Source organism: Akebia trifoliata, chromosome 2 (assembly GCF_017979445.1).
Source record: "Akebia trifoliata isolate Shusen 1 chromosome 2, ASM1797944v1, whole genome shotgun sequence".
In the NCBI taxonomy this organism is placed as follows: domain Eukaryota; kingdom Viridiplantae; phylum Streptophyta; class Magnoliopsida; order Ranunculales; family Lardizabalaceae; genus Akebia; species Akebia trifoliata.
In genome coordinates this window covers 20,086,627-20,099,500 of record NC_141376.1, presented here as the reverse complement: position 1 = coordinate 20,099,500, position 12,874 = coordinate 20,086,627, and the positions used below count along the sequence as shown (strand labels likewise).

The 12,874-nt window shown below is 35.2% G+C and overlaps 1 protein-coding gene and 1 non-coding gene across 2 annotated transcripts; one reads left to right on the top strand and one right to left on the bottom strand.

Annotated features, from left to right (window-relative positions):
- Positions 1-7,525: 7,525 nt before the first annotated feature.
- On the bottom strand, positions 7,526-7,632 carry LOC147409884 (small nucleolar RNA R71). The gene has a single exon (XR_015175705.1). It is a non-coding gene; the product is annotated as a small nucleolar RNA R71 (small nucleolar RNA).
- A 3,880-nt stretch (positions 7,633-11,512) lies between these two features.
- LOC147409883 (uncharacterized) lies at positions 11,513-12,277 on the top strand. Its single transcript, XM_086432027.1, has 2 exons — positions 11,513-11,686; positions 11,912-12,277. Exons 1-2 carry the CDS (start codon positions 11,513-11,515, stop codon positions 12,275-12,277), a joined length of 540 nt encoding a protein of 179 aa, XP_086288153.1.
- The last annotated feature ends 597 nt before the right edge of the window (positions 12,278-12,874 follow it).

The window sequence follows — 12,874 nt, the reverse complement described above, 5'->3', positions numbered from 1 at the left end:
TGGTGCTTTAATTTCATAATTTTACTTGCTTTTAACTTTATTTACTTTGGTTCGTTTTCTAACAACTTTAAATTTTCTTGATAAGTTAAAAAATACAAAGAATAACAGTTTTAATTTCTTTTGGTTAATTCGAATTTTATCATCTTACCTTAACATTACTCCTCTTTTTTCTTGGGTTCGATCCCTTACTTGCCCCACAAGAAGGTAAAAGTAAGATTAATATTAACTCCGGTGGGAAGAACAACGATAGTTCTACCAGTCATTGAAAAAATTTGTTGAACAAAGTATTGGACTTTAGCATTCCCCGTATATAAGGGATGGTTCATAGAACAACAATTTTAACAACATCTATGACAACGGTTTTTCATAAGTCATTTTTGATGGGGTTAGAAATTTCATAATGGGTTCATTTTTGGTGAGGATTATATCTATGGTGAGAAGATCATCTTACCAAAAATCAAACCATTCCAAAGCTTCTAACCTCAATTTACAAGTTGAAGAATCATGAACCACCATTTTTTTGTATACTACTTTTGATAGGGTTAGAAGTTTCGGAATGAGCTAACTTTTGATGAAGATGATATATTTGTTGAGGAGATCATCCTTACCAAAAATCAGTCCATTCTGAAACTTCTAACCCATATAAGACAAAAATCATTGTCATAGATGTTGTCACAACCTTGAGGGGTTGGCTCAGTAGCAATTTTGGGTCGATAGACGGACAATGCCCATAGGTCATGAGTTCGATACCCATTATGCACAATCATTCCTTAAAGGCCACATACGAGGGGGCACCCTTACTTACTTGGTGCATGTGATGTGCAAGCGTTTCACTACCCTAGGACTAGTCCTTGGTCAAGACCATGGTCTAGAAACTAGGCAAAGCATAGATACTAGCCCGGTGCACTTTCTACAGAGATACTTGGTTATCAAAAAAAAAAAGATGCTATCATGATTGTTGTCCCATTCGTTCGACAGACAAAGTTTGGGAGACAAAATTTGTTTTATACCACTTAAATGTTTCAGATTGGGCTAATTTTTTGTGAGGACGATTTTATGGTGAGGAGTTAATCCTCATAAAATGCCAATCCAATCAAGAATTTCTAACCTCATCAAAAGTGATTTACAAATTAATGGTAAAAAAATCATCACAATCTAAAACTTCTAACCCCATTCTTTGATTTCTATTTCTGTTTTATTTATGATTTAATTAAGAGAATTTTAGCAAATAAATTCACTTGTTTGGTTTATAAAGAAAACAACCTCATTTTTCAACTTAATATAGGAAACAAGCCTCTTTACTATAGTAACATTGACATTTTTATAGAAATACCCCTGTCCTCATTCAAAGTTATGACTTGTTTTTTTTTCTTTCACTTTTTTTTTAGAACGTAATAGGGGATATTTGGCGGACCCCCAACCAACAAAAGAAAGTTACAATCTCACATAGGATTTGCCCATGACATTTTCATTTACAATGGTACGTAGTTGAGTTGGAAACTCAGAAAGAGACAAAATTAAACTTTGAAAGGATCTAAACCACAACGCCAAAAAATCTAAAATCTTATTTGTTTATCTATAAATGAATGATAATCTGACAACTTGAAATTCCGGTGATAGCTTCTTGATAGAGTTGATCATCCGCCTTGCATACCAAGGCATAATAGCTTGACCCAAGATAAATTGGACAGCAAACTTAGAATCATAGTCTACAAACAACTTGTTAACTTGTAAGGAGATTGTCACGTCCCAAAATCCAAATACAAATCCCAAAGATTTATCAATTAGAATCTCGAGGTGTAAGGTAACCATACACACAACCTGATAAAGCATTCAAGAATAATAATGGTAAGAGATGAAAATATACGCAGGGGAAACTATGTTGAATAACCTCAAATCAGAGTAACGGAAACTAAATAGTCATAATCATAATCCATGACAATCCTCAACATCATAACCATATCCTAAAATACAACTCCTAAAGAAATACATCATCTCTGACAATTTAAAATTTAAACACAACATCTAAACCCCTAAAGTGATACTCCAATTGACGGGGGTTGCAGATCATCGACATAACCTTCTATAGGGACCTCCTCGAATGATTCTTCGTAAGCAGGCTCCCCAAAAGCTAGGCAATCCGAAATGGTGAAGTATAGATGAGTAATAGGAGGATATTACTCAGCAGGATGAATGTCGTTCTAACAACGAGTTATACATGCACGAGTATTCATCTAAATAGTTCAATAAGAGAAATTTTTCATAATATAATATAGGATAATTGTCTAAGCATAATTAGTAAATAATTATAGTAAACTTCAATCTATCATTTAAAGTGACATGTAAAACTTTCAAATAAAAATCATCTATCAACATTACAATTAAAGAAAAGATCCATAATACAAACACGGTGGTGTAGCCGATAAGAGAGCGGAGAAACACGCCGATATAACCGCCTCGATTATGACAAATTTGATATTTCAAACTTCAAATTCAACGTAGAATCCCATCATTATAATCTGATTTTGTGACTAGTCTAACATACCACAGTTGGTTGACCATTTATCCGGCTCAAACTGGTCATTAATCAAGAATCCAATACTCAGGTCAACAAACAGTGAAGTCGACCGTTTGACGATAATAGACTAACAGTGATCACTAATTAGCCTAGGAGACCCATTGCGTCGAAGCCTATCAAGAGATAATGCATGTGAATCCCAACTACTTCTACACTATATAGTGACCGTCTTTATACACAAGGATTCCCAGGAAAGAAGTAGAAGAATCATAAGTTGTAATATGCTTTAAGGTATCCCATACTATCGAAAGGCATATGACATCTAGTGCTATCCTAGATTGATCCGTCACTTCAAAAAATATAGCAACGCATCACTCTTTCTAGTTTTTCTAAAATTATTACAAGTAAACCAAATAATTTTTGTTTTTGTAGTACATACTAGTTTCCTTTTATATTGAAAATACAAACAAGATTCAATAGTGCTCTCCAATGACATCTATTTGTCGTTCAACCATCTATTTATCATATCTCACGTGGTCATGGGAATGTGAGATATGCATCCATCCATCAATCTATCATGTCTTACGTGGCATGGCCACTGCATCAGACTGGAAGCACTGTCTTATCAATTAGTCGAGAACATATGTTCTCTCTATCCATCCATCAATCAATCGATCAATCCATTGTCTAATTTCTTACATATCTATCAAAGCATTTTTATTTTTAAAGTCATTCGAGACCCATTGGGCATCAACCAATTTCATTTAATAGTTTTGGTTGAATCGAAAGACTCAGAAAAACACGATAAAACAATAGGACGTAAAAGTTGGAAAAACTATAAAAAATTTGGCTAAGTGTTGAAAAAAGTGATTTTTCAAAGTTGACAAAATTAAAAATGGGTTTTTGTAAACTGAAGTCCTCGATAACATGATAAACACCATCTTTTTTTATAGCTTAATTCAAAGTAACGTAAAAGATATTGCGTTTGAAAGTCGGATGAAAACATCAAAATTTATGTTTTGTTCTCGAAATCAAAAATTATATTTTGATATGATGAGATTTGGATCTTAAAACTATTTTCAAAATTTTCAAATGGGAGGTAAAACCCTTACTTTCATTAAAGAACTTAAAGTAAATAAATATGATATTTACTTAAATGTTTTTAATGAAATGAAGGGCTGGAAATTGCATGAATGTTGCGGGGAAAACAAAGCTGAAGATAATTTTCAATTTTTAAAAATTCTTGGGTCCGATGACTGCTGATGGTGGAGACATTAGAGGCTGGCAGCAGCTCCGTCCGCAAGCAGGAATGCCCAAAAATAATTTTCTTCGTTTCAAATTTTTCTTCAAAAATAACCAAAATTGATTCCAAATATGGTCAATTTAATTCTCAAACATGACACAACTTATAATAGCATAAAACACATCCAATAAATCAAAATCCATCGATAATAATTATGTAAACACGATTATATCCATTCAACATGCTCGAATTTAATGAATTACTCAAGAATTGGAAGAACAATTGCAAGATAAAATAAATTTTTTTATGAAATTATTATATAACTAGAAGGTAGAAAGGAAGGCATCCTACATGGATAAATTTTGATGATTGATTGGAGGCAAAGAACAACTCGAAGGTCGAGGTTGGTGGTTTTGGATGCGAAATGATTGGGTGGTAGCGATATTCTTTGTGACGACATTGCCTTTCTTTCCTAAGATGAACTACGAACCTTCTCCCAAGTAAATGAAATCCTGAATGGGATGTATTAAAACTCACTCGCTGATTTTTGGTGAGGGACGGATGGAACGAAAGGGAAAATAGGATCAAAGACTTAACTTTTTGAACTCAGAATTTGACCAATGGATACTCCAATCTTTATAACTTTTTGTTATGAACCTAATGCTGTAATCATATTTTACTCATTCTCACTCTTACAAAAATTCACCATTTTGGATCCTATTTAACACGAAATTCGAGGATTTTAAAACTTTTATGTCTGAATTCGAATTCGAACGTGCTTAAAGGCTAAGTATGTTTTTTGACCATTTTAAGTTCAATGGTGAAGTCAAATATTGTTAAAAATGAACATAATGAAATATGAGTATATTACCTTAAGTCGCTCTATTAGAATTTTCTCAAAATTTCAATATTTGATTTTCTCAAGATTGAATTAGAACTTGGGGTATTACATCCTCCCCCTTTAAATAAAATTTCATCTTCGAAATTAAAACATACCTCAATCCAAGAATAAGTTTGGAAATTGAGTCCACATCTACCTTTCTTTCTCCCAAGTTGCCTTATTGACATTATGATGTCTTCAAAGTACCTTCACTAACGTGATAACTCACGATCTCAACATCTTCTCCTTACAATCAAGAATCTGCACGAGCCCATCTTCATATGATATGTCTTCCTCTAGGTTCAAAGATTACAAATCAATAATTTGAGATGGGTCTGGTTCATACGTCCTCAACATTGATGCATGAAATACATTGTGAACTTTTTCCAACTGAGTGGGTAATGCCAATTTGTATGCAACCGTGCCAACTCTATCCATGATCTCAAATGGTCCCACATGCCTTGGCTTCAGTTTACCCTTAATCTCAAATCTACTAATTCCTCTCCTAGGATAAATCTTTAAAAATACAAAGTCGCCCACCATAAATTCTAACGGTTGTTGACGATGATCTGTATAACTTTTCTACTAGCTTTGTGCAACTCGTAATTTCTCTCAAATAGTCATTATCTTCTCAGTAGTCTCTGAGATGATGTCAGGTCCCAATAGAATACTATCCCCACCTCTGCCTAACAATTCGACAAACTACACAGCCTACCATACATTGCCTCAAATGGTGCCATACCTATACTGGATTGGAAACTATTATTGTAGGCAAATTCGACTAAGGCTAAATGATTCTTCCAGTTACTTCCAAAATCTAGAATACAAGCCCTCAACATATCTTCCAGTATCTGTATAACATGTTTTGATTTCCCATCAGTATGTGGATGGAAGGTTGTACTCATCTTCAGCTTCGTATCAAATACAACTTGAAAATTCTACCAGAATTGAGATGTAAAATGTGGATCCCTATCAGATACAATAGAAATTGAGATTCCATGTGATAAGTCAGTTTGTAACGACTTATTCTATGTAATATTACTTGACATTTTGCTAATTTAAGAGTGATTTTATTTAGTAATCATTCTTTTTTTTATTGTTTTAGGTAATAAATGGCCAAGAATACAAAAAGGAAGCAATTCGGGGTGAAATCGAAAGAAAAGATGAAGTTTCAAATAATGGAGTACAAGAGGCAGAGGAAGCCGCAGCAGTGGATACATGTCCGCCGCAGCACTCGTATTTAAATCGACAAAGGCCCCAAGACAGAAGCTAGCCGCCGCAGCGGTGGGTACATTCCTGCCGTGGCACGCGGAGCGATCCTGTTTTCTGCACTTCGTCTCGTGTTGTTATTATATCGTTTAGATCCGATTTAAAGGGGATTGAACCCTAATTGTATTCAGAACGTATGGAGGCTATAAGGAGTTGATTTTTTAGGATTTAGAGATATCTGGGAGGCTAGAGAATAAGAGGGAGAGGAGATCAAGTGATTGCTACGGCAATCTTGAATTTTACTGGTTTATTCTTCCTTTCTTCTATGTTTAAGTTCAAGATGTTTGTTTCGTATTTCGTTATGAACTAAATTTCGTTTCTAGGGTTGAGATGTAACTCAGATACAATTTCGTAGTTGTTTTATTCAAATTTAATTTCTTATTTTACAATTACTTATTTGTGTGTCTATTTTGAGTTTAAAGCTATCAAATCTGAAGGCCAAAGTTTTGATTGATTTATTGATCTTGGTTTATAATGAGAATTAGAATCTAGGTTAGATCAATAAAATAGATCACGTTGGAATGAATGAACGGTAGAGGTACTTTAGCATGTTCTAAGAGGTTAGTAATTCAATTTACAATAATTTCACAGATTTTATGACTCTTTGGTATTTAAATTCACATAGAGATGTGTTGAGTTAATATTTAAAGGAGTAATCTAGCGTATTTCGAGAGAAAAAACTAGTTGGTTTAGGGAATTAAACCTCCAAATAAGGCAAAACAGGAATTACTTTGAATAATCAATTACGTAGGAGTATCTGTAGTAAAGTCGAAAGCCCTAGGTTTTTAATCCATAAGAATCCATTCTTTCTTATTTCATTGTTATTTCAATTTGCAATTCTATAATTCTCGATTCATCAAATAGTAATTTAAGTGATTATTTTTGGTACTTAGTAACTTAATCCTCGTGGGAACGATATCTTATATTAGTACTTGAAACGATTAGTGCACTTGTTAGCATAAATCATACGCATCAAGTTTTTGGCGCCGCTGCCGGAGATTAAAGATTACTAATATTAATACCAATTGCTTTTATTACTAATTTGATTTTTATTCTTACTTTATTCATTTTTCTCTTTTTAGGTTTTTCCTAGTGTATGAGACGGACAAGTAGTTTGGATTTAGTGCGAATCGACCTTGATATCAATAAGACACTTAGAAGGCTAAATAGGGAACGCAAGCAAAGAGCTAAACAAGGAGTTTTAGCCATGGCGGAAGAAGAGAATAATGGTGGTGGTGAAGATGCATTCCCAAATAGAGCACTACAGGATTACTCTATTCCTAATGTGGGTGTCTCTAGCATTCGAAGGCCACCTATTCAAGCAAACAATTTTGAGATCAAGCCTGCTATCATTCAGATGATACAATCTTCGGTTCAATTTGGGGGGTTGGCTAACGATGATCCAAATCTGCATATTGCAAATTTCTTGGAAATTTGTGATACATTCAAGTACAATGGGGTGACTGATGATGCCATAAGACTGCGTTTGTTTCGTTTCTCATTGAACAACAAGGCTAAGGCATGGTTGACCTCGCTACCTTCAGGAACCATTACTACGTGGGATGGACTGGTTAATTCCTTTCTGACTAAGTATTTTCCACCAGCGAAATCTGCGAAGATGAGGAACGATATAACCAATTTTCTGCAGCAAGATCAAGAATTTCTTTATGAAGCTTGGGAGAGGTTTAAAGATCTCTTAAGAAAGTGCTCGCACCATGGACTACCGTTATGGATGCAAGTGCAAACGTTTTATAACGGTTTGCTCTCAAACACTCAAACCATGGTGGATGCAGTAAGTGGAGGAGCATTCTTCAACAAGACACTGGAGGAAGGATATGAACTTATTGAAGTCATGGCTAGTAACAACTTCCTGAAATCTAATAGGAATGCACAGAAAAGGATAGTCGGAGTTCATGACATTGATGCTTTTACTAATTTAGCTGCTCAAGTTGCTATTTTAAATAATAATTTTAAAAAAATGAATGTTGCCGTAGTTTCTAATGTAGTTTGTGATAATTGTGCAGGGAATCATCCTACTTTGGAGTGTCAAGGCCCATATGAAGCAAATTCTTCCGAACAAGTGAATTATGTGGCCAACAATCAAAGGCAATATAATCCAAACTCCAATTACTACAATCAAGGGTGGAGGAATCATCCTAACTTCTCATGGAGCAACAATGTGAATATGCAAAAACCACCGCATTCTTTTCAATCTCAAGAGAAGAAACCAACCATGGAAGAGGTCTTCACCCAATTTATGCAAAAGACCAATGAATTCATTGATGATACTCAAGCCAATTTTAGAAATCAAGGTGCAAGTATTCGCAACCTTGAACATCAAGTTGGAGAGATTTCTAAGCTATTGACGGAAAGAGCTCAAGGAGCACTCCCAAGTAATACTGAGAAGAATCCCAAGGAGCATGTGAAAGCTATAACTCTTAGAAGTGGGAAGGAGTTAGAACAATCAAAGGGGGGTAGCAAACAAGCAAATGAGGATGAAACTGTTCTTCCTAAAGATCAAGATGCTACCGCTCCTATTCAACAACCAACTTCTAATCCCATTCCTTTTCCTCAAAGATTGCGAAAACAAAATTTAGATAAGCAATTTTCTAAATTTATTGATATTTTTAAAAGCTTACATATTAATCTTCCTTTTGTAGATATGCTGGAGAAAATGCCGAAATATGCTAAGTTCTTGAAGGAGATTCTATCAAACGAGAGGAAATCAGTGGATAATGAGAAGGTTATGCTCACGGAAGAATGTAGTGCTATTCTTCAAATAAAGCTTTCTCAAAAGCTAAAAGATCTAGGGAGTTTCACTATTCCTTATACTATTGGTGATTTTAATTTTGATAAAGTTTTATGTGATCTTGGTGCAAGTATTAATTTGATGCCTCTCTCTATTTTTAGGAAACTTGGTTTAGGAGAAGTGAAGCCTACTACGGTATCCTTGCAGCTTGCAGATAGATCTATCAAGCATCCTAGAGGCATTATTAAGGATGTTTTGGTAAAAGTGGACAAATTCATATTTCCTGCTGATTTTATCATTTTGGATATGGAAGAAGACAAGGATATTCCACTCATATTGGGAAGACCTTTTCTCACTACAGGTAGAACTCTCATATATGTTTATCAAGGTAAGTTGATTTTAAGGGTTCAAGATGACCAAGTAACTTTTAATGTTTTTGAGGCTCTGAAATTTCCTTCTGATGTTGATGCATGTTTTGCAATAAGTGTTTTGGATAGGGTAGTAGCTGAAAAATTTAATGAATCTTTTCCTCCCTTACCTTTGAAAAATTGCATATTAAATGGTAGAACTTTAGGAACTCTAAGTGATGATGAAGATATAATTGAATGTGCGAATAATCTTGATGCTTTGCCACCTTGTGAGTTTCCAAAAAGGCTTAAATTTAAAGAGTTGGGAGCTGTGCATTTTAATGAATCATCATCTAAAAAGGAACCTCCTAAACTTGAACTTAAACAATTGCCATCACATCTTAGGTATGCTTTCTTAGAAGAGTCTCGTTATTATCCTGTTATTATTAACTCTTCTTTGAATGATTTGGAGGAGGAAAAGTTATTGAGGGTTTTAAGGGAGCATAGGAAAGCTACTGGATGGACTATCGATGATATCAAGGGAATTAGTCCATCTATTTGTATGCACAAGATTTTGATGGAAGAGAGCTACAAGCCATTGGTGCAACCTCAAAGAAGATTAAATCCTTCCATGCAAGAAGTAGTGAAAAAGGAGGCTGTGAAGCTTCTGGATGCAGGTATAATTTATCCAATCTCGGATAGTTCATGGGTAAGTCCGGTCCAAGTGGTTCCTAAGAAAGGTGGTATGACCGTAGTGAAGAATGACAACAATGAGCTTATACCAACAAGAACGGTGATCGGATGAAGAATTTGTATAGGTTACCGAAAACTCAATGATGCCATAAGAAAGGATCACTTTCCTTTGCCCTTCATTGACCAAATGGTGGAGAGACTTTCCGGGCATGACTATTGTTGTTTCTTAGATGGATATTCGAGCTATAATCAAATTCTAATAGCACCGGAGGATCAAGAGAAGACCACTTTTACATGTCCATATGGAACCTTTGCTTATAGAAGAATGCCATTCGGATTGTGCAACGCCCCTACTACGTTTCAACGTTGCATGATGTCAATTTTTTCCGATATGGTTGAAAAATACATTGAAGTGTTCATGGATAATTTTTCTATTTTTGGTTCTTCTTTTGATAATTGTCTTTCTAATCTCTCTTTGGTTTTGCAGCGATGTGTTGACACAAACTTGGTCTTGAATTGAGAAAAATGCCATTTTATGGTAAAAGAAGGAATTGTGTTGGGACATCGAATTTCTGTTAAAGGAATTGAGGTGGACCAAGCAAAAATTGATGTAATTGAGAAGCTTCCACTTCCTACCAATGATTAGGGAGTTAGAAGTTTTCTTGGACATGCAGGATTTTACAGGAGATTTATTAAAGATTTTTCTAAAATTGCTAAACCTTTTTGTGAATTATTGGTAAAAGATGCAGTTTTTTATTTTTCCAAAGAATGTTTAGATGTTTTTGAAACTCTTAAAGTGAAGTTGATATCTTCTCCTGTTATTGCTGCACCCGATTGGGAATTGCCTTTTACTTTGATGTGTGATGCTAGTGAATATGCTATAGGTGCTATTTTAGGGCAGCGAAAAGATAAGGTCTTTCATGTGATTTACTATGCTAGCAAAGTTTTAAATGAGGCTCAATTGAATTATGCAACTACCGAAAAAGAGCTTTTAGCAGTTATTTATGTTTTTGACAAATTTCGATCTTATTTAATAGGTTCTAAAGTGATTGTCTACACTGATCATTCGGCTTTGAGGTATTTATTTGCTAAAAAAGATGCAAAGCCAAGGTTGCTAAGATGGATTTTACTTTTACAGGAATTTGACTTGGAAATCAAGGACAAGAAAGGAACCGAAAATGTAGTTGTAGATCATCTTTCTAGGATGGACCATGTGCAGCCAAATGAAGAAGTTGATGGGGATATTAATAAGAAATTTCCAGATGAGCAGTTGTTGATAGTTGGAGAAGCCCCATGGTATGCTGATTTTGTCAACTATTTGGCTAGGGGGATTGTGCCTACCGAACTCACCCACCAAAGGAGGAAGAAGTTCTTTTAAGATATTAAGTATTTCATATGGGATGATCTATTCCTTTACAAGATGTGTGGTGATCGCATAACTAGAAGATGTGTACCGGAAGAGGAGATGGAGAGTATCCTTCAACATTGTCATTCTCGCAAAGTTGGAGGACACTTTGGAGCAACCAAGACAGCAGCAAAAATTTTACAATCAGGATTTTATTGGCCTACTCTTTTTAAAGATTCATATAATTTTGTTGTCAATTGTGATAAATGTCAAAGGGTTGGGAATATATCTAGGAAAAATGAGATGCCTCTAACAAATATTTTAGAAATTGCATTGTTTGATGTTTGGGGTATTGATTTTATGGGTCCTTTTCCATCTTCTTTTTCTAATCATTTTATTTTGGTTGTTGTAGATTATGTGTCCAAGTGAGTTAAAGCTGTAGCATTGCCAACCAATGATGCTCGGGTGATGGTGAGATTTTTGAAGAAGTATATTTTTGCAAGATTTGGAACACCAAGAGCTATCATAAGTGATGGAGGATCACACTTCAGTAACAAACAATTTGATTCACTTCTGAGCAAATATGGAGTGACACATAGGGTAGCTACACCTTATCATCCGCAAACAAGTGGTCAAGTTGAGGTATCCAACCGTGAGCTAAAGAGGATTCTAGAGAAGACAGTCAATTCTTCAAGGAAGGATTGGTCAAGCAAATAAGATGATGCTTTATGGGCCTACCGGACATCTTTCAAGACACCTATTGGAATCTCTCCATATCAATTGGTTTATGGCAAATCTTGTCATCTCCCAGTTGAGTTGGAACATAGATCATATTGGACTGTTAAGTTCTTGAATTTCAACTTACAGGCTGCAGGGGAGAAGAGACTGTTACAGCTACATGAGATGGAAGAGTTCCAGAATGATGCTTATGAGAATGCTAGGATCTATAAGGAAAAGACGAAGAGATGGCATGATAGGCACATTTACAAACGGGAATTCAAAGAAGGACAACAAGTTCTCCTCTTCAATTCAAAACTTAAACTTTTTCCAGGAAAATTAAGATCACGGTGGTCCGGTCCTTTCACTGTCAACAAGGTCTTACTATCGGGGGCAATAGAAGTCAAGCATCCGTCGAAAGGGATTTTTACAGTAAACGGGCAGCAATTGAAGTACTACTTTGGAGGGAACTTTAATACCGAGCGGGTGTCCATTTTGCTCTCAATTCCGAAGTGAAGATTCAAGAAAGTCTAGCTAAAGACTTAAATTTTAGCGCTTCTCGGGAGGCAACCCGATTTATTTTCAAAACTAAAATTTCAAGGATTTAGTATTTCATTAGTTTATTTTATTTTAGTTTTAGTTGTTATTTTATTTTATTAGGTACTTTAGGATTTATTTTATGTTATTTATTTTGATTTTATTTTTCAGGTGAATAAACGATTTCATTACTGCCCAGTCAATTCCGTCGCAGCGGTGGGTACATGTGCACCGCGGCTGTTTCTCAAAATCAGAAAAGACGCCAAGCTCAAATTGAAGGAATTAGGGCACTAGCCGCGACGGAAATGACTTACCTGCCGCGGCGCGAGTCGCGAAGTCGAAATTTTAAAGGATTAAACCCGTCATTTGGCTCAAATCTCTCACATTCTCTCTGCCTCTTTCTCTTCTTTTCTCAAAAAACCTCTCATTTTCCTTCATCTCTTCATCTTCCTCAACCTTCTACCTCCCCTAACTCTATTTAAATGTACAAAATTTCTTTCATTTGTTCAAATCACTCTTACTATTCTTGTTTCTTCTTAGAAAAATGAAAGTTTGCTACTAAGTTTGGGGAAAGGA